General features: G+C 47.5%; 1 protein-coding gene across 2 annotated transcripts; it reads right to left on the minus strand.

The window, feature by feature from the left end:
* Window positions 1–1,650: 1,650 nt before the first annotated feature.
* ARNT (aryl hydrocarbon receptor nuclear translocator) lies at window positions 1,651–27,396 on the minus strand (the record flags this gene model as incomplete). Of its 2 annotated transcripts, XM_082011510.1 has the most annotated exons (23): window positions 1,651–1,740; window positions 2,304–2,455; window positions 2,757–2,916; window positions 3,150–3,300; window positions 3,966–4,065; window positions 4,691–4,814; window positions 5,210–5,288; window positions 5,494–5,604; window positions 7,330–7,481; window positions 8,287–8,361; window positions 8,840–8,974; window positions 9,128–9,204; window positions 9,653–9,738; window positions 10,198–10,263; window positions 10,682–10,781; window positions 10,893–10,958; window positions 11,042–11,255; window positions 11,410–11,623; window positions 14,132–14,176; window positions 16,710–16,754; window positions 17,974–18,018; window positions 19,310–19,421; window positions 27,372–27,396. In XM_082011510.1, 23 exons carry the CDS (start codon window positions 27,394–27,396, stop codon window positions 1,651–1,653), a joined length of 2,424 nt encoding a protein of 807 aa, XP_081867636.1. The 2 variants fall into 2 exon arrangements, with proteins under 2 accessions (XP_081867636.1, XP_081867637.1); XM_082011511.1 differs by lacking the exon at window positions 10,893–10,958.

Below are 27,396 nucleotides of genomic sequence, written 5' to 3' on the forward strand. Positions count from 1 at the left end.
AGTAACACAAGCGTTTCACAGCCTTTCCCCCATGGACGCTATCCGCTAGGTACGTCTCCAAAATCTGCACTGTGCAGGGTCTCCCCCATCGTCGCACCACCACATCCCCTCCTCGCCCACGGCGGCAGGGAGGATGCTCACGGTCAGCCCGGGGGTCTCAAGCAGCCCCACCAAGACGTGGGGAGGAGGGAGAAATGCCCAGATCTCCTCCAAAACAAAACCAGGCTTCCAGGAAAGCTTTGTACGCTTCCCCCGTTGCAGCGGTGCCAAGTTTCCTTCCAAGTCAAACTCTGCAATGAACAAATTTTCCTGTTGAAATTAAAGCAAGGCTTTGCCATCACAGGGGGAATCAAACTGTTCTTCCAGCCCCCACACACCCTGAGGAGAGCAAGATCTGCCACAAGTTTTTTCCACTGAAGAAGCCAGAAGATTCAAAGTCAAGGTTTAAAATAAAAAAAAAAAACCACACCCCAAAAACCATATATATAAAAAACATTATTCTGTTCCCTATCTTCCCTTGCTCTCCTCCATTTTGTGATTTGGCAACAGGGTCATCACATGGCATTAATTTTTCTTTAAGGAGACTGTGAGCGTAAAAGCAAATACTGCCATTCAGAGCATGTAGTGAAAAATGCAACTCCTCAGCAAGCCCCCGAACAAATCCAGGGCCTCTGTGCGGGGAACCAGATGCCCGGCTCCAAAACAAAGGCAAGGAACTCAATCTAGATGCGGTAAAATTACGTGGACAGCGCAGAGCAGTTTTTTTCCACCCCACAAGCTGACAAAAAAGCCTGTTGAAACATTGGTTCATGGCAGCACAGAAACCATCAGCTGCAAAACTGATGCATCGAGAACAAAGCTACATAGATAATATTTTTATGGCTCGTAACTATCCCGTCATTCACACGAACGACGGGGCCCCCGAGGGATTTTATAGGTGGCACCGACTACAGAGGCCCACATTCATTGCACAGTTCACGAAGAGAGACGGCATCCGAGCAAACACCAACGTGCCTGCCAACATGGGAATCTCCAAATAAAGCACCCCAGACTGGGGACGCAGTTAACAACCCTCCAAAGATAGCCAAGCTTCCTCCAAGGAGAAAGCCGGCTTACGACAAGGATTCTTACACAAGCATCCTCCACAATTGCGTTATACAGGGTTAACGCTTGGAAGAGTTTCTTCCAATATTTAAAAAGTTACAATACTTTATGTTTTATAGAAAAAAAAGTCATGGTATAGATTGAAATAAAAACAGCAAAAGCCACCTTATGAGTTTGGAGGGGCTGTCTGTAATCCAGACAGGAATCCCTCCGACCAACCCGGCGTGCAGAACGAAAACCGCCGGCGAGCGGCTCCGGAAACACGGGGCCTTCGGTCAATGAGTGCAGCTTCTCTCGCAGCACTCGAGTCCTGAAGCCTCCGGGCGAACAGTCCCCCACTGCCAGCACCGCACAGAGGAGGTGCCCGAAAGCACAACACCCTCCTCCTGCACGGCCGTCCATCCTCCAGGCTGTCGGGCAGAGTTTCGCCTCCAGAAGGCAGGAAGTGTTTAGAAAGTTCAGCAGTCTTTGAAAAAAAGACTTAGGTGTTTTCCTTTACACGTGGATATTATGTATAGCTATGATTTGCTTCCCCTAGAGCTTATTTTATTCTGAAAAAGAAGGGAATATATTCAACTCTGGGAACTCCTCGCTGTTGTAGTTGGGTCCTTGGTCTCCCAGCATCGTCAGCATGTCCTGCGAGGATACAAGGAGAGAGTTATTATCTGGACTAGAACCCACGTCGGTAATTCAGTGATGGAGGAGTTTGCCAGAGCAGGTACTGCACACCCTCCCTGCCAAGGCACACAGGGCTTGGGTCCAAAGCTGCAGGAGCGCAGCAAATGAAGTCCTGAGCAGGGACTGAAAAGAGGGGCAGCAACCCACAGGAAGAATATGAACTCTCAAGAGCTCTTTTGCACTTCGTGGGATCGGGTGGAGTGTTTGGGGGGTTTTTTTGTTATTGTATTTGATTAGAGCTAGAAGGGTTAATTCAACTGCAGAGCTGGCAGTTTCGCACTGATCCTTCAGCAGACCAAGACACAAAGCCAGTCCTGCTGAGGCCTCTCTGCCCTCTCCCCTCCAGTTTCAGCTCCATCAGCTTACTCACAAGCTGGAGACCTCACCGGGTATTACAAACTGGAGGGAAAGCTCTCGGCACTTCAGCCAGCTGCCCACACTTGGGAAGCAAAGGCCTTCCGTCCCCACAAGACTGGCCCACACCAGTCCTCTCTCGGGAGGTTAAAAAAGCACCATCTTACTGAGAAGACCTCAGGCTGGCTTGGCTGCGGCTGCTGCACGTGTTGCTCCCCAGACGCCGGGCCGTGGTGCTGTCCTTGCCACTGCGGCCACATCCCCACACCTTCGGCTGCCCGCGTCTGGAACGGGGCAGGGGTCTGTGCTGCCTCCGTGGCTGTTCAAGAGAGAACAAGTCAGCAAACGTTTGGGGTTTGTTTCCTCCCAGTCAGCCTTAAAATGGTTCAAAATTCATCTGCTCTGGAGCCTCAGGCAGGGATGGTGGTTAAAGGCGATAAGGGCAGCGTTAGCCAAAGCATGGATTTCGCTGTGCTCCTGTGTTTGGGCATTCCCAACACACACAAGAAAATACTGGAGAGCACATCATGCCAAGGCTATACCCGACTGACTCCCGGCTTTCCTCCCGGGGATTTCCTTGCCGCCCCACCAACCTCCCCAGCAGCCCAAGCCATACTCACTGAAGCCCGTGCCACGGCTGGCAAGGTTCGGGTAAGCAGTCCCGGTAGGGGAAGCCGTAGAGCCAGGCGCTGTCATAGGGCTGAAGGAGGAGGGGGTGCCCTGGAAAGTCCCCATGCTGAATGAAGGGGGCCGAGTCTTCACCGTCTGGGATGCCACTTGCTGTAAGAGAGCAAGAAGCAGGAGAGGAAGAAGAGAAGATGCGTTTATTCTGAACCTCGTCTTAACCAGGGTGAGAACTTGCTGGACTGGCCCCAAAGGAGAAAGCACATGGGCGCAGGGCATTGCTCCATCGCTCAGCTAGAGAGTTAAAGCAGGTTGATTTGTGACGGCAAGAAGGGTCTGTAAAGGCAGCAGGGACTCGGGGCCTGCGCCGAGGGTTCAGGCTTTGCTACCTGGGGTGTGAACGCTGGCCGCGTCCCTGGAGCCCAGTTGGTTCCGCTGACCTGAGCTGGGTTGGAGTGGCGTGAAATCTGGGCTAAGATCCGGCCCGCTGAGGAGGGCTGCTGCTGAATAATGTTCACAGGAGGTACCATGCTGCTGCTCCTGGAAGACAGAAGAGGCACTCTTAGGACACTAGGTACCACTAACAGGACAAAGAGGCACAAACAGCACCCACGCAAGTTACTAGTGGGGAGAAATGAGCCCAGAAACGTGGGGTAACTGCTCACATGCCAGTGCCCATCGTGCTGCCCTGCTGTTGACACAACTGGCAGGAGCTGCTGGGTTTGTGGGAAAGGTTACTTGCACTCAGCTCAGTTCTTGGGCTCCAGTCTACACATGTCCAAGAGGCATAGCTATCCCGCAGACGAGCAACAGAGCAGAGGGAAATGAGGGAATCAAGGCAGTAGCTGGGGAGGTGAAGGTGAGGACTGGCACAGCAGAAGAGGGGCCGTGCTGACTTTGCACAGCCTCAAAGCTCCTGCACCTCCGACCAGCAGCAAAGCAGCACCAGGCAGAAGAGCAGGGGCGCAGGAGCCCCTCTCCTCAAAGAAGCCCCACTCCTCCAAGAAACCCATGCCTGGATGGGTTTCCCCTTCTATTTTCTGCGCACACTATACAGGAACACATTTATGGACAATCACTGCCGTGCAGAGAGACGCTGGGAACACTCTGCTGTTGCAGAAGGACACAAACACAGAACAGGAACCACTGCAGGACAAGATAAAATTAGCATGAGGCCACTCAAAGCACAGCACAGGAAGCCTCACCTGAAGTTCTCGGCAGGTCGCGATGGGGTGAAAGTGTTTCCCTGCGTAAAGAGAGGCTGGTTGGCAGGCACTGTGCTGGCAGGAATGGCTTTGTTCTGGTCTGTGGAGAGAGGTTGATTCACATTAGGGCTGAGAAAGTCTCAGCAGCAGGAGCAGGGACAGAGGACCAGTTGCAAGAGGCATGCCCATGTGAAGGAAGATTCTTTTGAGCCAAAGCATCAAACATGACTGTTCCTTATCCAGACACAGACTCCAAATGGCTCTATAAAAGCCTGTTTAATCTGATTTCCTCTCCATTTTCTAATAAATTTCGCATTAAGGTCCTCTGGGGTTTGAGCATCCACGACATTCTGTGCCCAGCCTAGGAACAGAGAACTGCTCTCTGGGGACAAGCAGGAGGATCAGACTAAGGCAGGCAGTAACACACAGAGCAAGAGACACCTTATCACCCACTCCCTCCCCACACCTCTCCAGAAAAAATGTTGGCTGCAGGACAATTCACTGCCACAAGAGCACATCAGCGTAGACAGGAATTATCCACCCAGCGTCAAAAATGAGCGCCGTTCCGCAAGACCTGGGCTGCCACAACAGAGTCATGCTGAGCCTCTGCACCCAGAACTGCTCTGAGTGACTTAGGAAAGAGCAAAGAGCACTCAGATTGAAGCCGAAATCGGACAAAGATGCGATGCGCCCCTGGCCACGGCTCACAGACCAGCACTCCTTACCTGTATTGATACTGCTGTAGATTTCGCTGAACCTTGGGTCCCGCTCCTGATTAAAAAGGCTCTCCGTCTTCTCCAAGGGCTTGCTGTGCTCTGGGCCAGCAGCAGCCACAGGCTGAACGGGAACCTGGGAGCAGGTATAGACGTGAGCTCTTAGTACCTCCAGCACAAAGGAAGCCAACGGTCTCGCAGCCAGCATGGAGAACAGCCAAGGGCTTTGCAGGCAAAGACCTCGCACGCAAGAGGCTGGGCTGCTCCCTGGACTCCTGTGTATTTTAGCAGGACAGTGTGACACTTAGGACTGGTGGGCATCGGCGTGGGCATAGTGGGGAAGATGCCACAGGGGCAGATCAGAATCAAGCAAGCAGATTCAGCAAAACCCAAGCCAGAGCACCTTCCCCTCCGAACCCGCAGCAGCCTCAAGTCAGTCTTGTGTGGCCGCCTTTAAAGCCCCAGCAAAAGGTAATTTAAATAACGTAGGACAACAAATACAAGGAGTAACCGAAACCCCTGTTGATTTACCTGTGAGTGGTCGTAACCAGACAGGCTCTCTCTTCCTGGGACCACTTCCAGCTCTGTCTGTTGTGGTGGCTGCTGCTGCCTAAAATAGAAAGTGTCTGTAACAGGAGAACACCGGCTGCTAAAAACGATTGCCAAGGGAACAGATACTCTGTGGTTACACCAGTGATTCATTAGCCCAGAGGAGTTCACTGCTGCAGAGAGGAAAGTTTGGGTAGGAAGGCTATTTGACAGGAGGGCAGAACCAGCAAGAGAGGCATGGTAAAAGGAGCTGAGCACCTCCTGACCTTGAGGGCAGCTGTGCCGTGCCCATCTCCAGGGGAAGGCTGACACTCTGCCCCAGCTGGGGCCTCTGCATTGAGTTTGACAGGGCAGGCCGAGACTCCTGGCTCGAGTTCCTTTAAAGCAAAGAAAGAAAGAAAAAAAAAAGAATTTTAAAAATACCAAACGAAAGCAAACAGCTGGCTACTGCGTGCAGGAGAGCGTGCCTGTCTCGGACAAGACTGGAAGCTTTGCTTTTGCAAAACCTGTTCGAGTGAAGGATCCTTCCACTCTGTTTCCGTGGTCTCTGAAAGGGGGGGTGTCATGTAATATAATGCTAACTGCTATGAGCCAAAGGGCTCTGCCCCCTCCCACTCAGTCACTGAGCAGGGGAGCAATTAAAAACCTACACCAGGAGCACAGCCAGATCTGCATCATCCTTAAAGCACAAGCAAAGGTTGTAGGAGCCTAAACACCCCCAAGGTTTTCCATTCAGCTCTATGCCAGACACTCCAGAGCTGGAGCCTGGAGAGACCACCAGCAGTTTTAGGTTTTAAGCCCAAGACGTTGGTGGAGTTCTTTATGCTCTTCTGTTAACTGTCAGAAGTCAGTTAATGTTTAACTCCCACAAGAAAGGAATAAAAATCCAGCGTTTTCTCGACAGTTCTTTTGCAAGCTGCTGCTTCAGTAGTAACTGATCTCGAAGATGAAACAGTACAGATAACCTAGCAAAGATGCACATAGATAAAATGCACCTCAAACACAATCAGACACGTATTGCTGCTTCTCTGGTCTGAATTTATGCAGTGCTTTTAGAAGGCGTAGTATGGATGTGAGAATGGATGTGTGTGGAATGAATGAGTTCAAAGAGATATCTCTAACACCGGGACAGGAGTTAAGGCCTGTATCAGATCTGCATCAGATTTCAGCCCTGCGCTCACACCGCACCTCTTTAAAGCCAGAGGCCTTTGTCACTGCTCAACTCTTAATACTGTCTCACCAGAAAGCATCAGCTTGCCAGCTGCAGGAAGGGAAGAAGTGCTACGACCCTCACCTCATCACAAAAAAATCCTGGCTTTTCACTTGCCCACAAGTAATCTAGCTTTCTGTTTGCCTGGCTGGAGAGACTCCATTTGTGGCACCCATCAAGTCTGCACTTATGAATCACATACAGGCACTTTTTTTTGTATTTCAGTTGCTGCTCTTCTGTAAGGGGCTTGGAGCTCACTTATGAGAAGAGAGAGCAGCTCTGATCACTCCAAAAGGAGATGCACCAAACCCACTAGAACAGTCAAGAGAGAAAAGAGAGCAGCAATGAAAGCAGTCTCCCCACTGGAGCTCACTTCTGAATCCAAGAACAAAACTACAGCAGTGGAGAAAAAAAAAAAAGCGTTTACTTTCCACCATCAGCTGCAGACAGTCTTACTCACACGAAAAGCCACTTTCTGGACCAGCTGCCCCCCTGGACTGTCAGAGGAGTCCAAGAGCTACGTTCAAAGGCAGATTTCACTAATATTAGCTCTGAATGCAAACACACAGGCAGGAGACTTGCTCCAGTAACCAGAGTTAAAAAAGGCACTGCTGGAGCTGAACTTTGGCAGCTTGCTAAGCCATACAACCAAGACAGCTAAAGGAATTAAATTTCTTGCACTTCATAGTCCTCTAATGCCTGCCACGGCCCAGGAAAAGAGCGCTCACGGGACTTAGTAATTTCACCAGGGCCTATGCAAATTGGTGGGAAGCTCGGTGAGGGGGAGAGGCCAAAGCTCCCACAGTTCTGTGTTGCTGGTTATTCTGGGACAAGATCCCATCAGGTTCGTGTGCTATCACTGGTGGTTGGCAAGTCATTTCCATGTACATACTTGACGTTGGTGTTGGTACAGATGATGTACTCAATTTCATCCGAGTAGGGGTTCTGGAAGGTAAAGGAGCTGGTTCTCATCCAGAGCCATTCCCGGTTTTTGGATCGGAATCGGAACATGACTGACAGAACCTGGCCTTTTAACTTCACCACCTAAAAAAACGTAATGCCATCAGTAGTACCTGATAAGAGAAGGTGTTGAAGAGCAACCTGCTTCTGAGCACAAGCCACCCCCCAGTAAAACCTTGTGATGGCCCTTTGCCTCAAAGCCTGCAAGACCATATATCTTGGTTTTCCCCAACTAAATGGCACTGCTACTATTCCCTTATGCTATCTTGATTCCTGAATGACATTCGGGGGGGATGACAACCTATTACCCCCTTTTTAGCTTTCACTTTTCTTATCTCTTTGCACTGGTGAGATGTATGAAAAAGCCTCCAGCAAATGAAGCACATGCTGTTGCTTCTGATTCCAACTATTTGCACAAATGGATATGAGCAGCTACTTTTTGGAGTCATGAAAGCACAGGGGCAGTCTTACCTGCCCTGCCACAAGTCCAACGCCCTCAGAAATAAGAGTAACGACAACAGGGCAAGCAAACCACATCCATTTCGAGTTCTGCAGCACTGGGCTGGGCCCTAGAGATGAACCAGTGTTTCAGCCACAGAAGCATGGCATTCAAGTAGGCACTTTGTAGCCACGTCTCTGGCCCTAAAAGCAGACTGGACTAGCAGCCAGAGGATGAATTCAAGAGTTAGACATCAGATGCTTCTGTTTTGTTTTGCACATTTACAGTTATGTGACTATATCTGTAACTGTTTGCCATTGGGCAAAGGAGAAATAACTAAGGTTTATTCTTCTCTTGCTTTTCCAGTTAATTTCATTGCTTTGCGAGCACCAAGACAGATTCCAATCTGAATACCACACTGCATGCAAAGTGGTAGCTGAAGTGTTTTACCTGCTGAAAGCTGTCCCGCAAAAGCTGTTGGTCTTCTGGGTGGCAGAAATCCACAATGTCTTTCCCCAGAAGTTCCTAATTTTGAAGGAATTGGGAGAGAGATGAAGTCAGTTCATCTGGCAGGCAGACTCCCTCTTTCAGGTCTGCCTCATTAATTCCAGGTAGTTACTGCTCCCCCCCACCAAATCATGGTTACAGAAACCAAGTACAGGAACTGGCGTGCTGTATGTTAGAGAGAAGCACAACAACGGTTGACCAACATTTGATCTCTAACTCAAATGAAGGCAAAAATGATCTTAATTGACATTAGACATAATCCAGAGCCACCCCCCCTTCCCATGATCAAAGTACTTATTAAAGCACATGAAAAAGCAACTGGTGGAGAAGACACGCATGTCTGGTTTAGGCCCTGGGCATTGTTTTATCAGACAAGATATCTTTTATCTGCCTTTTATCTGTTAGACAAGCAGAGCCATGAGGTACAAGAGAGGGAGGAGGGAGAAGTAAGCTTGAACAGCAGTTTTTTCTTAGAAAGCTCCTTCCGTTTTCTCACCTGTGGCTGGTAGCCAACTGTAGCCACACAGCGGTGATCTATGAAGGTGAAAATGCCTTCGGTGTTGTGTCGGGAGATGAACTCTGTTGGCTGACAAACATTGTTCATGTCTGTGCAGTTGGGTGAGCTAGTGACCTGCAAGGCAACATAGGCACAGGATTATCGAATCTTGCGAGAGCTGCTTTCTCCTCGCCAGCCAGCCCTGCAGTCGGATTTGTGGCAATCAGGGAACATCTTCAGACAGAACAGTTTACCTCTGTGGATTTTTAGGACAAGGCAATGACCCACCTGGAGCCTGCCAATAGCCACGAGGCAAAACGTGCTGCCCTGGCCAGCATCCGGGTCATCATCGGGTAGCGAAACACCTGAGAGGAGAGCCAAAGAATTCCAGCAAGGTTAATATAGGAAAAATTGCTAATTTCAGAGGAAAAAGACATGCCATTCTGACTTCAGTACAAAACAGAGTGGGGAGATGTAAGTCCATATCCTTTCCCATGAAGGAATTTTGTAAGTTAAGTTGCCTCCCCGTCGCTGTTTTTGCCAGAAGGGTTAAAGATCTCTGTGACTTTCAGCACAAGCTAGCATATCAGACAGCGTAATATTGTTTTCATCCTCTACTGTATCCCTACTGTTCAGAGACCCAGATCTCTGATAGAGCATCTGCAAAAATTAGTTCAATCCTAAAACAAGAAAAAAGGCATTAAGATACGTTTGGAAAGCATTTGCTGGCATGTTCAGTTCAGAGAACGGACAACTTCAGCCTGTACGCTCTTAAGAAACAGCCACAACTGAACAGTTCACCTAAGTCATTACCTGCGGGGGGCCAGGCTTTTATGTAGCCTGTGCAGTGCACCACAACGTAGTGAGGTTCGCCATCTTTTGCTGCACCTAAGCCGTTCCTTGGGAGAGAGAAACAGTCTGATTGTAAGGCGAGGCAAGGTTTCTACTTGTATTTTTAAAAAGCTTCCACAGAACATCTTCAGGGTAAAAAAAAAAAAGGAACAAAGACTTAACATAAATGCAAGAGGTCCGAGAACACAATAGGTTGGAATCTATCTCAATTTCAAATTAAAAAGGGACAACATACACCAGAGCCCAACAACAACAATGTAAAGAACATGTGGTGTTAAATTGACTTCAAATCCAATTTTGGAATAAAGAAAGATTAATCTTTCCCAGGATTATCCTCCTCATACTTTCGTTCTTCTACCCGCAGCTCTATCTAAACTCTATGAGCTGTACCGGTCTACCCTACACACACTCACCACAGTGTGTCCCCACCACTCTGACGACAGAGCTGTAGCTCCTTTTGCTCCTAGCAACGCAGTGTGCTTGCCCGTAACTCTTGTATCATTTACCTGCAGCGATTCCTCATAAAGCTGAGACGATTTACAGAGACTGGATCCACTGAGCTGTTGCCACACCTGTACCAGAATTAGAAATGCAAGGGGAAAGACTTTTATCTTTCTTCGTCGACATCAAAAGAATGTCACGATCTTGACTAACAGGAAGCACTCTATAAACAGGGATGAACCTTTGAATCTCCATCACAGAAGTGAAAAGCCCTCACCCTACGGACTTCAAGGGAAGTGACCCATTGGGGTCAAAACAAATTGTTACTTGAAACTGGACCTTCTACCACAACAGCCCTGAGAGCTATCTTAGCATAGGGCAAAAAAAATCTCAAGAACTTGACTCTCAGTTCTGTGTGGAAAGCTCAGCCATGTTATATCATGTCTACATCAGAACGAGTAAAAAGAGCTGGGAAAAAAGCATGAAGGGGCTGGGAGCAAGTTCAGCTTCAGGCTCAAATGAGATTTCCCCAAGGAATCTCTCCATTACCTCATTCGGCAGATGAACGATCTTCGTGAACCCATACACATCCTCATGGACTGCTGGCCTTCCTTCTTGACAGTCCCCGTCTTCAAATCTAGGATGCGACCTAAAAAAAGAAGAAAAAACAAGATGCTGCTGCAATGCGAGTCCTCTCACCAACACAGGCACCAGGTAACGTATTAGGAAACTAGCAAGACACAAGTGTCACCAATGATACCTTTGGATGCATTCTCGGGGGGGGCTGCAGGATCCTTGTTAGAAAGGCACCAGGGTTTGGTTCCTTCTACAAAGGGAAGGTTTTAATCCAAGTCCTCTGCAGGCTTTCACGCTGCCCGCCCCCACCAATGCCTTCCCAGACTCCTTTACCTGTCAGTGCGTTCTCCGATGTGGAGAGCTGCTCCCTCAGCTTGCCCACGTCATCGGGGTGCACCTGGTCATACAGGGTGCTGCCGAACCATTCAGACTGGGGCTGGTTCAGGACAGGAGTCACAGAGTCGGAGACATACACCACCCTCCCAGTCTCACACGACACTATGAACAGAAAGCCGTCGGCCGCCTCCAGGATCAGGTGTTTGAGTTCCTGCATTCACAGACAGACAGACATGCTCTTAACTCCAGAGCCGAGCAGGGGAAGCCCTCTAAACCCACCCTGGGTGCCTATCTCCCCCCGACACACCAATTTAATTCCCCCCCACGGCTGCAGTATCTCCCACGAAGCAGCATCAAGCCAAGACCTGGTCAGTGAGAAAGGAGGGTTTGTAGGTGCCATCAGTGGAGGTATTGCCTGTGCCACGCAGGGACTTCATGTGAGAGACAGCCATGCGCAAGATGGTGAGCTTGTCTGGCTTGCGGGCCAGGGCACTGCAGGTGGGCACCATATCTGACAGCTCTGTGATGTAGGCAGTCATCTTGTTCCTTCGCCTACGTTCAATCTCGCTGTGATTTTCCCTGCAAAAGGCCAGGGAGGAGAGGAGGAAGATGAAGTTACCAACGGGCCAGAAGCCTCAGCCATTTCCCCACGTCCACACTTCCACAAGGCCCGAGTGCAAAACACAGAGATGCATCAGGGTCATCAGGAGTTAGAAGGACTGCAAGCGCCTCACATGCTGGGCGTGCACAAAGGAACGCAGGAACAAGTGCAAGGAGGACAGTCTACAGTTGGACCTTCTTTGCTGCGGACAAGAACCTTGCTTTAAATCACATCGGTTCCCTGGTATCTGGTGAAGGAAACGAGCTAGGCTAAGTCATTTTAGCAGAGAAAGAAGCTTCCCCATCAATTCCTGAATGCTGCAGCAAGCCGAAGGATTTCTTCCTTTACCCTTTACTAGGACCTCTGCTCTGAAGGTGGGCTTCACCTCACTTTACTGAGGAAATTTGCTTTTAAAGAGCACTGGTGCAGACGGACTGCAAAGACTCATCCCACCCACTGTTTGACCGAGGATGAATCAATCCCCACCACCGGCACCTCGCAGACACCCATGCGTCTCCAATAACCATACAAGGTGGCCAGGGCTGCAGCTAAGACTTGGGCACCTAAATTACAACAGATGAGTCTCACCTTGCAGTGCTTTTATGAAGATACTTCTAAGTTACATCGACAGCCTTTTACAGTATCATGGCAGAAGGGAAAGCTTTAAGGCAGATATACACCCGATTTCTGTACAGAACAAGGCCAGCGCGGGCAGACCACCTACCAGGCACACACCTGGGTGGTGCGCACAGACTTCTAAAGAGGCACCACAACAAATGCTGCCCACTTGCAGTCCTTAAAGAGGTTCTCCACAGGCCTTTTGCAAGTCTGCTCACAGGGCGCAGTCCCCGTAAGCCCCCCAGAGATCAGATCATAACTTGTTTAGACTTGGTTCTTTTTCTCCGGCATATGTAGTTTAACTGGGTTGCTAAGGTGGGTTTTTCAAAACAGAACTTAAATGCCTGGTTTCCTATAGAGAAGGATGGATCAGATGCAAAGAAGCACATGGTGGGAAATGAAATGAGATGAAAGTGTTGGAAGGAACACAGACAGGCAAGTGAATTAAAGAGGATAAATACAAAAATGGAGCCGTCATCACTACCAGGTGTGTGCAATCATTCAACGCCCTTGCTCCTCGCTGCGAGAAACTGATACTCAGAAAAAGAAGTGCTTCAATTATCACACTCACCTTTAATTCCGTTTCTCCAAACTCACATGCTCAAGTGTGAAAATGAAGCCACCTTCACTACAAAAGCTACTGGGAAGCCACCAGATATTTTACTTGCCCCACTGCCAAATATTCTTTACTACAGGCTCTTGCACGACAGCAACAACTGACTGCTGGGGAGGGAGGAAAGGGTCACTACCTTCACTGAAGGAGAAATCCCCAAAAAGCACGGCTGTTTGCTGTATTCACAGGCCCCACCTCTAGGGTCTCCTTATCTCCTCAAATATTTAAGCTATGCAACATCACAGTTGGGAAAGGCTGTGTCTGGGGGTTATTTTTTGTTTTAAAACCAGCCAGCAGGCAATAAACCAACCAGGACTGTGGCAGTCTCAGCACCCAAGACAGTCTTTTCAGTCCTGTGCATTAAGAACAAGTCTAGGGCAGAAGAGTCCTAAGGAGTTACAGAGTAAGTCTGTGAGGTGGCAAGCCACAAAACAAGCCATTCTTCATGAATTACCAAGCCTCAGCTCTGCAGCAGTAACGAGCTGTGGGTGGCAAGCAACAGAAGCCTTGACAAGGATTTAAGCAATTTTTATTTTGCAGCTGAAAATAGCGAAGGGTACATTTCGAGTTGGTGTTTTTCTGCTGGAGAAATGCAGTCCTGACAACATACCACCTCAGCCAGCTGCCGCTGCGCGCACACATTCTCAGGGTACATTTCTGTATTAATGGTGCAGCATTCAAGATGACTGCTTCAGCCATTTCAGCCACAGCCCCTCATTAATTACAAATAGGAAGTTGGGGGCAAAAAGAATAATCCTGTTTTCAGTAAGCCTGAACTGCCATAATGCGCAGGACACGAGCTTTTCTGGAAGTTTTTAAGGGGTAGAAAAAGCCTGACCTAGCACGCTTTTTATTATCTGCTTTGATAGTACGACAGCATTTCTGTGACAAAACCTTACCAAGGTGAGAACAGGCCATTGGGCACCTTGATCCAGCTCAGGAGAAACTGTATTTAGCAGAGGTTAGCAAAGCTACAGTACTCAGTGAAAGCAATGGCCCGACCACGCTCTACTCTGTGGTCTTTGGCAAACAAATCCTTTTGTGTATTCCCCAAAGACGTTCTCACAAGGGGACTAAACGCCTTTCCTCTCCTAGTTCCAATCACACAGTGATTTCCAGAAGTCTGTTCAGTTTCAAGTCCTCTACTGCAGCAGATGAGGGAAGGAGGGGGGAAAAAAAGAGAAGGGATGCCTAGAGAAACATTAAGGAAAGGAAATACTCTGCTTGTCCATGCTTGAAATCTCCATTCTCCTACCTGGCAAGTCTCTCCTTATCCGCTGAACTCTGTTCATCATCAGACCTAAAAATAAAATCAGCGATCTAAGCTAAAATGGAAAAAGTTTAAAGAAATGAAAAATGGGAAGATGTACTAGGAAACCCAGCCTACAGACACGTCTGTTTTGCAGAGGAGCAACTCCATAAAACAAAGCAGTCATTAGTTTGCAACATTACACATTAAACGGGTGCCTGCTGTCTACGTTGTTCAGAAGTTTTAAGACGCTTCCCAAGACTGTAAAACAGGCAAGGGGTAGCTCTGTTTTACATATAACCAAGGTGCAGATTACTCTGCGCAAGATTAGAAGGTTAATGGCAGAACTAGGAATTAGGGTCCCAGTCACATTAAACTACTCTTTCTTTAAAGGAAAAAAAAAAAAATCAATAGCCTCTTTGAGAGTATTAACAAATCAGAAAAGCAGATTAAAGCCCCCAAATTGACAAACAGCATAAGATTCACAGCTAACACCACACATTTTCATAATGCTGCTACATAAACACCATTCAGGACAACACAGTCGAGATGGCTACACGACAAATAGCAGAGATGTTATGTGCATCATCTACAAAAAGGCACACAGACGTCCCCACCAACCTGCATGCACTTTCAGTTTTCAGGGGAGAGGAGTCTACAAACCTTGTTTTACAGAGGCCGACGATAAGCTTCCCTCCTTGAGGTTTGGCTGCCTTGGAAAACAAACAATCCCCCAAAAGCTAACGCCAGCAAACAAGAGGGTATCACATACACCCAGTAAGGCGGGTATGCAATCTCCCCAAGGCTGAGCATCTAAAACACAGGCTGTGGATTTAGTACAGGAGGAACAGTCCTGGAAAACTGATCTGTGAGCTACAGGCAGGCCAAGGGGCACAGATGCAGAGGGGAGCTGCGCCATGCTTCTCGTACAGCTGCATTCGGGGCGTCAGCACGCTAACCCCGAGGACTTCGTCACTGCTCTTCACCTCCTGCCGCTGCCCTTGTTGCCCAAGCCGGCAACTGCACGCGGTAGTCTCTGCGTTAAAGCGCATAGGTACTGCTGATGCCCTGCCAGAGACAGAGGCCCCGGGCCTCAGCAGTTCAGAAGGGACATTCAGTTGTTTTATTTCTTTGTTTATTCCTTCCTCACCTCCCACGCGTGTATTAACCAGGGTGACCAAAGGCCACACCGCAACAGGGGTCACAGGGAGCCAAGACCCTCCTCCAGCTATGGCACTGCACAGTTAGGTAGTAGAGTTTTTAACTTTAAGGGCCAGGAAGCTGTTCAGCACTGCAATGTTTGCCTACAGCATGTGCTTTTTTGACATCTTGCATTATCTTAGCACTTAGATGTATTATTAAGGTCTGCTATACCTTAAGTTCCCAGAGCTTACGACTTGCACTAGGGAACAAAGTTATTTGATGAGGGCTGGCAAACACATTTCTAATTTGCTTGACTTTAGAACAAGTCAAACCACTTAAAAAGCTGGAGAACCCCAGCTTAGAAGTCCCTGCTAGCCCTTTGGCAGGTAACAGCACGACTGTGACCTGAAATTTTGGCTTTGCAATTTTTTTGCCTCTCTGCATTGAAACTCTGATACAGGTTTATACCTCTGGCTGAAACATTACAGAACAGACATTTGCAAAGCGTTTCTAGACCACTAATTTCAGTGCACGACCTCAGTGAAATCACAGGGAAAGGCCCCTGCACCCAACGTCATCCCTGGCTCCCCCTGCGATGTGATCTGCCCTGCTGACCCTCAAGTTCCTTGACACAACATGCTGGGCAGCCCTTTCCCCAATGTCCTCAATCACTTGAATTTTAACTCCAATTTCCAGAATTCCTGAAGTCAGACCCCTCCTTAATACAAGGCACAAAGCACAGTGTCTTGGCCATTATTCTGTATTTGCTCATTCTATCTCTTAGCAAGACACAGCATGATGTGCCTTCACACTGAGGGGACACCCTGGAATTTACAGCACTCAGGACATACACAAAAGAACCTCACTTTGGCAAAAACAGTACACATCAACACAAAATAAACCCATGAAATATTTAAATGAGTTCCATGGGCTTCAGAAAGCTGTAAAAATACAATGAGGTCCATCCTTTGAGTACTAGATGGTACAGAGCTACTTTCAGACACCAACAGTCAGAGCCAAAATATTGCCTATAATGTTACTGTACACTCCGATCTCTAGGAAATCCCCCATTTATAGAGAAAGCTTCTGCCTAACTTCCCCCCAAAACACATGAGCCACAACATTTGCCAGGAAGCCCCGTTCAAGTAAAACTTGAACTAAGCATGAAACTTGTATCTCTGCAAGTTTCTCGAGCGGGAGAAAAGAATGAGAGTCCAAGGCAACAGCTGAAAGAAATGTTGAAAAGGGAAGAAGGTAATTTCATCACACTCATAACAAACTGGTCCAAAAAACATCAAGGAAAATGTCTGGATCCTTTGGTGCACCTTCCTTCAAAGAGATAAAATCTAACCGCTAGTTAGGAGGGTGCTACAGGATCTCTCTTAAATTAAGGTGGTTTGGCACCAAAAGCTTCCAAAACTGCATCACAGCAGATTCTTACCTGGCAAATCTCTCTTTATCATTTGGCATCGGGTCATCATCACATCTAGGAGAAGGGGGAGAGGAAGAAAAGTTCTTAAATTGTTTACAGTTACTTCTTTCCCAGAGACACTAAGAGAAGAACAAGGTTTAATAAATCACACAAAAAAGGCCTGGTATTAAAAAGGCAAACTGTGCTGTGCGTAGGCAATCCAGAACCATACTCTTCATTTATCCAGTTAAGAGCCTACAATTTAATTATTTTTATCACCTTGATGATGTTTTCTACCTCACATTCATATCAAGGACAGTGACATCACACTCAGTAATTTACGCACAGTCACACACAAGAGAAATAGTGCACTTTGAAAATACAGTTAGCCCAAATCAAGACCCTCATCAAAAGGATCACAGTAGGCAAATCCTACATTCATCAGGGCCATTACCACCTCGAAGCCATTCCACAGTCATCTTAAAAGACTGCAACATGTGGACTTCCAGTACCATTAAGAGTTGTCCAATCCTAAACCATATAGTGAGACTACAGATAAATGACATGAGATCTTCCAACTCTTCTGCGTTCCATATGGATCACGAGAGGAGATACTCGCAGCCTCGCCAACTCCTCGGGAGTAAGGATGTCTCTGTAATTGAAGCATCCTTACAACAGATGAGAATTAAGTAACACGTGTCCGAGGCACTAACAAAGGCTCAGTATCTCACTGTTGTGCCGATAATCTATCTGGCAGAAGATTTTTCCCTACAATCAACAGCGGCTTGGTCAGCAGCAGTGCTCCTATAGTGCTGCGCTGGAACAACCAGCAGATTGCTGGAAGCATTCATGGAAACTATTTAACCTTTCGAGATGCTGGTATCAAACACATCAACATCATCATGGAGATCTGCAACACTGCCTCAACCCAGGCTCGCAAGGCTCACTTCTTCAGCTTGACCTCATCTTGCTACGGGGCCTACCAGGGAGACTTGAGATGGTGACTGCATCCAAAGGAGTAACGGGATCCCCTCTCAGCCACAGACCCTTCTCCGGACTCACAGACCCCATGTGCACAGCAGCTTTGCTTTGGCATCAGCTGCAAAGATGGAGGAATACTGCTGACTAGGAGAAAGGGAAGAGTTTAAGGAAGTGGAGCACTGCCTCCTTCACACTCCCCCCCGCTTCCCTCCGCACGGCTGGAGGGGAAAAGCCACATGAGCAGCAAGCTCCTGCTCTGGAGAGAATGAACAGACACACAACAGAAACTTCTGGGTGCAACGTTCTCCCTCACCTGAGGAACTTACTGTTCCCTTCTCCATCATCATCAAAATCAAGCCTGAAAAACAGAAGCAAGAAGATCATTATTAACCAAGCAGTTTCTCCTTTACAGGTCACTTTTCCATCTGTCCCTACAGGGATGCAGATGATTCTTGAAAGGAAGATTTAGGGCTAACGTGAAACAACCCACGAAGTTTAGCAGGGGGCTTTCCTTTACATGTCTATCAGAAACAGAGCAAGGAAACAGTTCAAAAGAGAGAAAGCCCACTTGGAGCACCCACTGCATCACAACCTCCTGTTCCAAAAGCTCTGGATCTCATAGCAGCGATCTGAAGCCCAGCAGGCTGCCACAACTGCTCCTCACTGCTCAAGGGACCGATCAACAGGCTACAAATGGAGCACTTCCAACTCAAAAACTTGGGCTGGTTGCATTTTAAAAAAAAAAAAAAAAAAAAGATGAGAACAAAACACTTAAAGAGTTAAAGTTCGGTCTGGTGACCCAGACTAGTTAGCACCCTTAGTTCAACAGCAGACAATGTCACCGTGTTTGCTCTAACAGGGTCAAAAAAACCCCATTTCTAACAAGTCTATGTGGGAAGACAGAGGAAAGGCTTTTCACTGCCCTTCCTTTCAGGGTGGAAAACTGGTGTGTAGATGCAGCACGGCAGCGTACATGTTTGTAAATGAAGTGTGAGGAACGAGTAGCAGACAGCACGGGAGGAGCTGCAGGGGAGTGGGAGCAGCAGCAAATGGAGGCAAAGGAAAGAGTCTGAGTGACTGGGGGGGCAGGGAGAGATTTTAATTATCTTGAAAATTAAGAGGAAATGTCTTGTGACAGGAATTTAAGAGCAGACACTCAATATCCTTTTAATTTGCAAAGACATTTTTAGCAAACAAAAACCCTACCACAAGCACATTGCTGCTTCCCCCCTCCTCTCTAAGAGGGCACAGTTACAAAGGTTTGAGTAAGGCCCCAACATTCACGTTCTCTGTTTCTCTACCTCTCTTGCAGAAACTGGCTTGTCTCGCTGTTTCAGTGACTCCTGTTTCACTCTCAATCCTTGGTGAGCAACCTCTTCACCTGCGAGGTGCAACTCAACTTTTTAATCCCCTCTTTTTGCATGTAATACAGAACCTGGCTTTAACGCGGACGATCGGCAGAAAGCATAGCACTACAAAATAAAAGGACTGGATACAGCACACCTGAAGGAACTTCTTTGCTTAGACGTAGACACGTCTCCTCATTGCAAGGCTGACCACTCTTTCAAGAGAGCAATGCTTCCTCAAAAATACACTTTACACACACACACCTCCCCCCCCCAAAAAAGCTAACGCGAGCGCGCACTCACCCAGAACGCCTCTTGTTGGCTCTCTGAGCGACGGCTCCTCCAGCTTGTGCACCCGGGCCAGGGTTCCCAGAGCTGACGGCTGCACCCAGCGAGGAAACATCTGATGCCATTTCTACACAGGAGAGTGGAAAAAGAAAATAAACTAGTATTACGTCAAATTCCCCTCTAGTTCAGCGGGTGGAGTATTCTCCACATATAGCTCGCATTAAAAGCGACTGCATTTCAGCATCTGATGTGGATAGACTTTGTGCAACGTGCGTTTCGAGTCCTTTCATCTACTGCCTCTCCAGAGCCTGCACTAAGGGTCCATTTCAAGCTTTGAGCACATGCTGTTTTCATAAGCTCAAAGCTTAGATCACTAAACTAAAAGATGTGGTCTCCTTTTTAGACAGAGGAGGAGCCTGACGTGATTGTGGGTGGGGGCCGAACCCACTCTCATATGCTAGCTGCACGAGTATGCAGAAGAGGAGAAGAGTTGCGAGTTTGCCTAACAAACTCTCTTCCAGAGACGGCGTTAATGTTACTTCCCAATCTAAAAGACAAAGAATTAACCAAAACGCTTTTAAGGCACCCTGAAAGCCACGATCTTTCAGACAGGCATTTCTATTCTTCAGCAGTACTGGCCTGTGGGCAGCACAGGCATGATTACCAGTCTCTGCCGATGCTCCTCTGCAACTGGCCACACACCCAGAGCAGAAGGACACCAGTTCTTCCCCAAAATGACACTACCTCCAACAAGCAAAATGGCAGCCTTGTTTGGAGCTAAAAAACTTGTGTTTTATAAGCAAAGAAGTCGCATAAGCAGTAGGAAACCTAATCAATGCTTTCCAAAAGACAAAACAGGCAGGTAGCACTCTCAAGAAGTGTGGAATTGCTGGCCTTCAGAGATCATGCCACCCAGTATTGCAGTACTGCTTCTACGAGATGTTCCACGTAGATATAACATTTGAGAAAATGAAAAGTCTACTTCAAGATGTGAAAACAAGCCCCTTCTGGTGTATGGGGAAGAAAGAAGGGTCTAAGTGGAGAACTCACAAGTCGGATGGCAGGCCCGAGCCTGCTATGCATTATGGGTTTTGTTTTCCACAATGAAAGCAGAAAGCCACGGCTCTCCACGCCACCACACCCGCACTGAACCACCTCCCCGGGCCCTGAACCCCTGCCCGCGTTCGGGCGGTGCGAATGCCCCCTTCTCCTCCCCACGCACGACACCAGCACCTCCCGGTCCTTACCAACACGAGCAGGGATTTCTCATTCCTTACAAGCTGAGAGGCTACGTTTGGAAGCTGTGTGTGATAGCAGACACTGAGCCTTACTCCTCCGATCCTCAAGCAGGACTTTTTCCTAATCCTGGTTGTTCGGGAGGACACGTAACAGGCTCTTGTAGTTGTTCAAAGCTCGCTTGGCATGGCTTAAACCGAAACCATGTCGTAGCATTGCCATGAGAGCTGCGTTCCACGTTCTTCTACATGAACATAGCCTGATCTGCACCAGAACCAGAGTTTTTAAACAAGTTATAAGGCATTTGTTCATGTTTCTGAAATAAGTCAGTTCTGTATCGTTTTAACGGTTGTGGGGGTTTAAGTTTGCTGCTAATCAACTGCTAGACTGGAACAAAAATAGTCGCTCCAGCCAGAGAATCTCCACCACAGTCTTTGCAAACTGAGCTGTGCAGAGTGCTTTGAAGGTAGAAAACCCGCTTCTCCCTTATTAGAGTGGAGGGGACCAAAAAAAAAACCCCAACACACACAAAAAAAACCTACTGCTGGGGTTCCCAAACCACAGCAAAGCGGTACACCGACACAGAGAGCTGCTTATGCAGGAAATGCTGCCAGAACTGGTGGGACAAAGCAAAGAATCAAAGTTAGGTTTAAGAAATATGGCAACAAATCGGGGCTTAAGCTGCGAGGCTGTCAAATCTTAGCTTAGCCAAGACCACGAGGATATTGCTCGACAAGTAAAGGAGAGCTACACTATAGCAAGCTTCTGTGCAACAGTGCCCATTTTTACTTCTCACCTCGCCAAATATAAATCACAACCTTTTGTATTCCCCACACGAAAGGAAAAAAACCCTATTTTCAACATCATAGATGCATCTGGGTTTAACAAGTATTTTTACAGTTCCTGAAATCAGATTTCAATCCAACAGCAGTTTAATTTAAGGAATACTTCCAGAGTTGGACAGCGGTTCGCTTGCAGCTAAAAGTGGAGCTGTGCAACAGCCCAAGCACCTCTGCGGTGTGCCTAGACTACAGCAGCTGGCTTGCAGCAACAGCTCTAGCTCTCAGAAAACACGCTCCAAAACTTCTGGTATTTCCTCAAAAAAAAAAGAAAATAATCTTTTACCACAGTAATATTGCTAGCCTGTATTACTGCCTGATTTGTTTTCCTCCAAGCAGCTGGCATTGCTGAAGAAGTTTCTTCCTTGCCAGTCCATAGTATTTCCCAGGGGTGACTAAAATATGGAATATGCATCCAGCTTAATGCTTGGCAGTTGAAGGGGTCAAGTACAACAATCCCAAACAACAGCATGAGCGAGCACTCCCAATTTCAACACTAACTACAGCAACAAAAGGCAAGGGCTCCTCTGAAGTTTCAAAAAAAGTCTGAGAACAAAGAATCAGGTATGGAAACAGATTTTTAAAAAACAGAAGACTATTTGACATTACTGCATGTGAATACGTAAGGTCTCTGCCAGGAAATCGGTCCCTATGTGATAAAGTCAAGTCAGCTGATGTGATGCACTTAAAATAAACGGAGGTTGGCCTTCCTCACGCTCCATCCCATGCTGGGACCACAGACCTTCCCCAACTCCCCTCCGCTTGATTTCGGATCGCTTGGACACCTCTGCGGTGCTTCCATTATTTCTTAGCGAAGTCCCAAGGTGCAGAGAGGGCTGATACCAGAGGTCTTTGTTTAGCAGAACATGGAGCCGAGCGCAAGTAAACCAAGTCAGAAGGTTTATTCCCGTTCCCAAGGAATCTGTGGCTTTTCAACATACATGTTTAAACACCATGGTCTGAACAGAAATAAAGTTTATGGAGCACAGCAGATAATGATTTTATTAAGGAGAGAGGAATTTCCGCCTTCGGGCAGGGGAAGGAAGTGACACTGTGCTGTTCCTCTGCAAATCAACTTTTAAATGAGGTTGAGGGGGAGGGAGGGCGTCTTTGTTTGTTTTTAAAGACCTCATCTGAGCCTCGGCTATTTCTAAGCAGCCTGCTGCATGGCCTAGCATCTCACAGCAGCGTCGCACGAAGAAACCACTTCACCTCGTGCATCAGCTTCCTACTCGGAAACATTTGCCCTCATGGCACCACGTGCCCTTCCACAAGCGGAAGAAAATAAAGTACCTTGAGATTTGGTAAGGTAAATTGGTAATATTTTATTCTGCATACTGAGGGAGATCATCAAAATGGTTATGTACTCATTCACACGACCCACCGGCCTCTCTACAGCATCCTCACCCCAACGATAGGGAGAGCGTGGGGCAGGCGGATGGGGTGGGAAGAGGTCTAACTTTTTCACCTGTCAGCATTTCTAGGACACTCACACAAAGGCAAAGCTTCCTTTCAAAACCCCCATTTTTCCCCCAATCCAAACACGGGCCATAGAGCAATATTACACTGAGGTCAGTGTGGAATTGATGGAGACCAGCCTACCCACGCACGCTCTGAAAGCTTCGCACAGGACGACCGGGCGGTGGCAAGGGTGTCTCAAGTGCACACGTACTCAGTAAATCCACTGGCCCAGATGCCCACCGTGAGAAAAGCAGCCACATCACAGAAATCCCCCCCAAGCTGCACTTGAAAGCCACTGGCTCCAAGAGTAAAAGGCAAGACACGAGTAGTCAGAGGCAACCCGAGCCAAAGACCCGGCTAATGGAGTCAACCAATTCTAAGAAAACCTGGTACGTTATAACCTATGAAACACCAGTTTCACAACTTGAAACTACGGTCACCGGGAAAGCTGCTGATCGGTTGGGCAAAGCAGTGACTAGCAGTTCCCAGATACTGGGATGCTTAGTTCTGACGCAATATATTGATATCCAAAGCAGCGAGAACAACATTTTTCAACTACTCCAAAATAACAAAAGAGGCAATAAACATACTCCTTTGAAACAAGCAATGTTAAGAGCAACAGGATAAACGTTCGCTTTCGTTTTGAAAGTGGTGTCTTCAAAAATCAGATGTGCCACCAAAAGTCCCAGTCCATCTTTCTCACAGGCAGGGTGGGTTTTGAAGAGTCATTGCTGCAACAAGCAATATCCTTGTTGGGTCTCTGCTCCAGCCCCTTCCAGAATCAATCCCTGCTTGCCTTTACCATGTGTTAAATCTAATTAAGGCCAGAAGAGATAAGCAGAGGCAGCGCAGAGAAATTACAGCTACTCGTTTGTAACCGAGTATAAATCTGCAAGCACAACCACAATTCAGCCAGCAGTTCGACCCAGAATAGAATAGGCTGGAAGATCGCTGAGGGAATGCCATCTTGAGAGCCAGACTTCCAGCCCAGCTCTCCTGGGAAGGGCTCTGTCGCAACTACTGGCATCTCAACAGTGAAAAAGCTTTAGAAATAAAGTCACAGAAAATATTCAAAATCGTGATTTACGAGATGGGCCTGTTGTAGCTCTTAAGTGCGTTTTTATTGTACCAGTTAGCCTACTGCTGCCAGGCACCGCACAAAGCAGAGCAAATATGGCAGTTCTTGCTGCAGAGTTCTCGCATATGGCTGTTCACCAGGCTCAGTATCAGCCAGCACATTTTAGCATAGCAAGACTTAGTTTAAACTTAAACATGAGCAAGCTCCCCAAAAGCCAAGGAGGTTTAGAACTGTTTTGTGAGCAGATAACAGCTGCTGAGATAAACTAGCGTACTTTAACAAATACTTGCATTTACGTCACAACTCTAAAACTTCGGTCTGAGCAGCACATGTGGCTTTGTATTTACGAAGTGCCTCAATTTCTGTGTCTCAGGTACCTTAAAGAGATTTATTTTTTAAGGAGGTGGGGGGGGGTTTTTTAGTTTTTTTCAGCTTCCCAGGCAATGCCAGCTCAGCGCTTTCATCCCCATGGGAACCTTCACCAAGAAGCGTTACAGAAATTAACCAAAGAAACATAGGAAAGAATGCATCTTCCATTTTCAAGTGCTTGCAATCATGCATTCATAAAGGCAAATGTTTGAAGTGAAGCTATCAATCATATATTCATCCAGACAGCACTAAAAGTGTCCTAATAATCCAAGTTAATATTAAAACCTGTAAAGTAATGCAAGTAAGGCAAGACATTTTTCTTTTTTTAATCCCACCTCATACTTTCTCCTGGTTAGTGGATGCTATTTGCTTTTCACTCCTAACCAGGAGATTTTAACAACATAAAACTTGCTTAAATTGGCACAACTGAAAGCTTTCGACCCAGCACTCTTCACAATTTAAGTCTTTTTCAGTTAAACAAGACCAGTAAACTGTGCGGTGGCTCATGTCACCCTCAGAAAGCTGTGGAAGCAGAAAGGTTTTGCAGATTTATTTTTCAGTAAGTTCATCTGAAAACGGAGAAGTGCTTTATCCACCTCTCCCAGGGGTTTCCGAGGTGACCTGCTTTGCCCCCATAGCATTTTGAAGAAGGACAGAAGGCCCAGGATGGCACAACACTGAACGCAAGCTGTGGTTTAAACAGGTAAAATAAGTTCCAACTCATTTTTGTGGCCAGTTTGCCCTGCATAAGCTGCAAGGAGATTCAGCATATTTGGGGGCATTATCCAGTGTTCACCAGAGCCCTGCAGTCCGTTTTTCAACATCAAAAGAGGACCAGGCTTCTACAGAAGAGTTTTCACAAATAATGTATTTTACTAAAAATCTCTATTTATATAATGATTGTGCAGACTGTAAGTATTGTTCCCCCCTCAATTTAAGAGGGCCAAGCTAAGATTGTCAGTCAGTCAGTCTGCCTGTAGTTATAAATATTAAACACAGATGTTGCAAGTTCTTTCTCTTTTCCTTGCAAATTTGTTTAAAACTTTCCTATTATGCAAAATATCATGCAACGCCAAAGACTACGCTTACATAAACACTTTGCAGTTAAAGCCATGAGTATCTATCTTCCTTTCTCATTCACTGGATTCTTACAGAGCTGGCTCATAACATACGTTTTCTGTTCTTACTCTCAGCAACAGCTTTTTTTTTTTTGCTTTACATTTAGCTATGCATCTTTTGTCCACCAAACTGCAAAACCTTGATCTAGCACCGTGCTGGCAGGAGAGTAAGTGAACTTCCCGACCAAGCCCACACCACCACCAATACACATGACTAAGATTTTGCTACTTGGAATAATCTCACTGTTTCATGGGATATTGCTGCAGGACGGAATCACAACTGTGACAGTTTCCATTTCAGATATATTTTTGCTAAGCTAAATCAGGAATTCTTGGGGTTTTTTCTAACACACCATCTCTGATTGCTGAAGAATTTCAGATCGTTATGTGAAACCACAACCACATATTTCCAGACACCAGTTCTGCACCCTTGCCTCAGAATCACCACAGACAAATGACCCAACACGTTTTCTCAATATTTAAAGCCACAAAAGCTTCCTATCTCTTTAGGATGAAAAAAAAAAAAAATCATTCTTTAGAAGTTACATTGAACCGTCCTCGATAAACCTGAACATGTCACACCAAGACCCAAGGCCTCACCAGCATCAAGCCACAAGCAAGAATAGTCAGAAACCACAAGCCAAAAAAAAAACCCCAAACCCCAAAAAACACAGAAGCTCAAATTCTGATCTCAGTCACCACATTGTAAATGCATTGCAACTTCACAGATGCTGGGTTATTCCAGATACATACTAATTTCAGAGCAATTTAGCCAGAAATCTGATAAAACCCAAAATATTTTATTTTATTTAGCAAGTATCAGATGTCACCAACTTCCAGCTTCCTCCAAACACAGAGTCACCCCTTGGCTATCAACCTGAAGGAGAAAAAGTTGCAAGAATATTCTGCTTTCTGCTGACAGGCACTCACACCTTTGGTTATGTACCAGCTATTCATCTCAGCAGTTTAAAAAGAGGTGGAGAGGAGATTTGTAAAAATCCTTTTCAAAACAACACATCAGATTTTTGTCTGTTGCTAATTAAGAAAACCTCAATGAAACATACAGCAAAGAAAGGGTCTAAAACCAACATAAACTACTAAGGACAATAAACGCAGGCGAGCCGCACTAGTGCTCGCTCCCTCCCAGGAGGGCAATGATGGAAACCAGACCCCAGCACCAGGTACACCAGACCAGGCCTGTGCAGGGCCCACGCCAACCGTTCAAGCTCAGGGAGCAGAGACGAGCACGGACATCTTCCTCCCCAACCTAAGAAGCATATACAGCATTTTTTTCCTCCATCTCCAGCTTACCTTCTTTCCAAACCAGCCCGCCACTCAATGAAGTGCCTCTTTTAAAAGTTCCTGCCATCTGACAACCACGCTGGATCTCCAAACCCTCCCAGAGCACCCTAAGCTGGGTCCCTCAGCATCCTTTCCCCACACTGACTCCCTCCTTTCTTCTCACGGGTGCCCCCCACCCCATCCCACCCTCCCAGCACCGACAGGCCCCTCCTGACCCAGCCCCCAGCCCTCTCAGCTCAGCCCCAAGCCCTCCAAGCTCCAGAGACACCCTTTGGCTCCCCCAAGGCTCCTCCCCCGACCAAGCCTCCAGCCCCCATTAACCCAGCTCCTCGAAAGCCTCCAGCCCCGCCTGACACCTTCGACCCTGCCCAAAACTCTTACGGCCCGGCCTGGGCCTCCCCCACGAGCCCTCTGGCCCAGCCCAGCCCCTACTAACGGCACCACCAGCCCAAACGCCTCGACCCAACTTCCCTCCACCGAGCGCTGCCTCTCTCAACAGCTCCTTAGCGGCCCTCAGCCTCACCCCTGCCCGGCCCAGGGTCCACTCAGGCCGCCGGGACCCCCCAGCCCGACCCCCCCAGGCCGACTCCCCAGCCTCCTCATGACTCCCGTAAGACCAGACGCGGCCCCGCCGTGCCCCCCGCAGCCCGCCCGGCCCAGACGCCCCGGCTCACCCGGGTTGGCGGCGGTTGCTGCCAT

Source organism: Phaethon aethereus (assembly GCF_964289735.1).
Source record: "Phaethon aethereus genome assembly, chromosome: 28".
NCBI lineage: Eukaryota > Metazoa > Chordata > Aves > Phaethontiformes > Phaethontidae > Phaethon > Phaethon aethereus.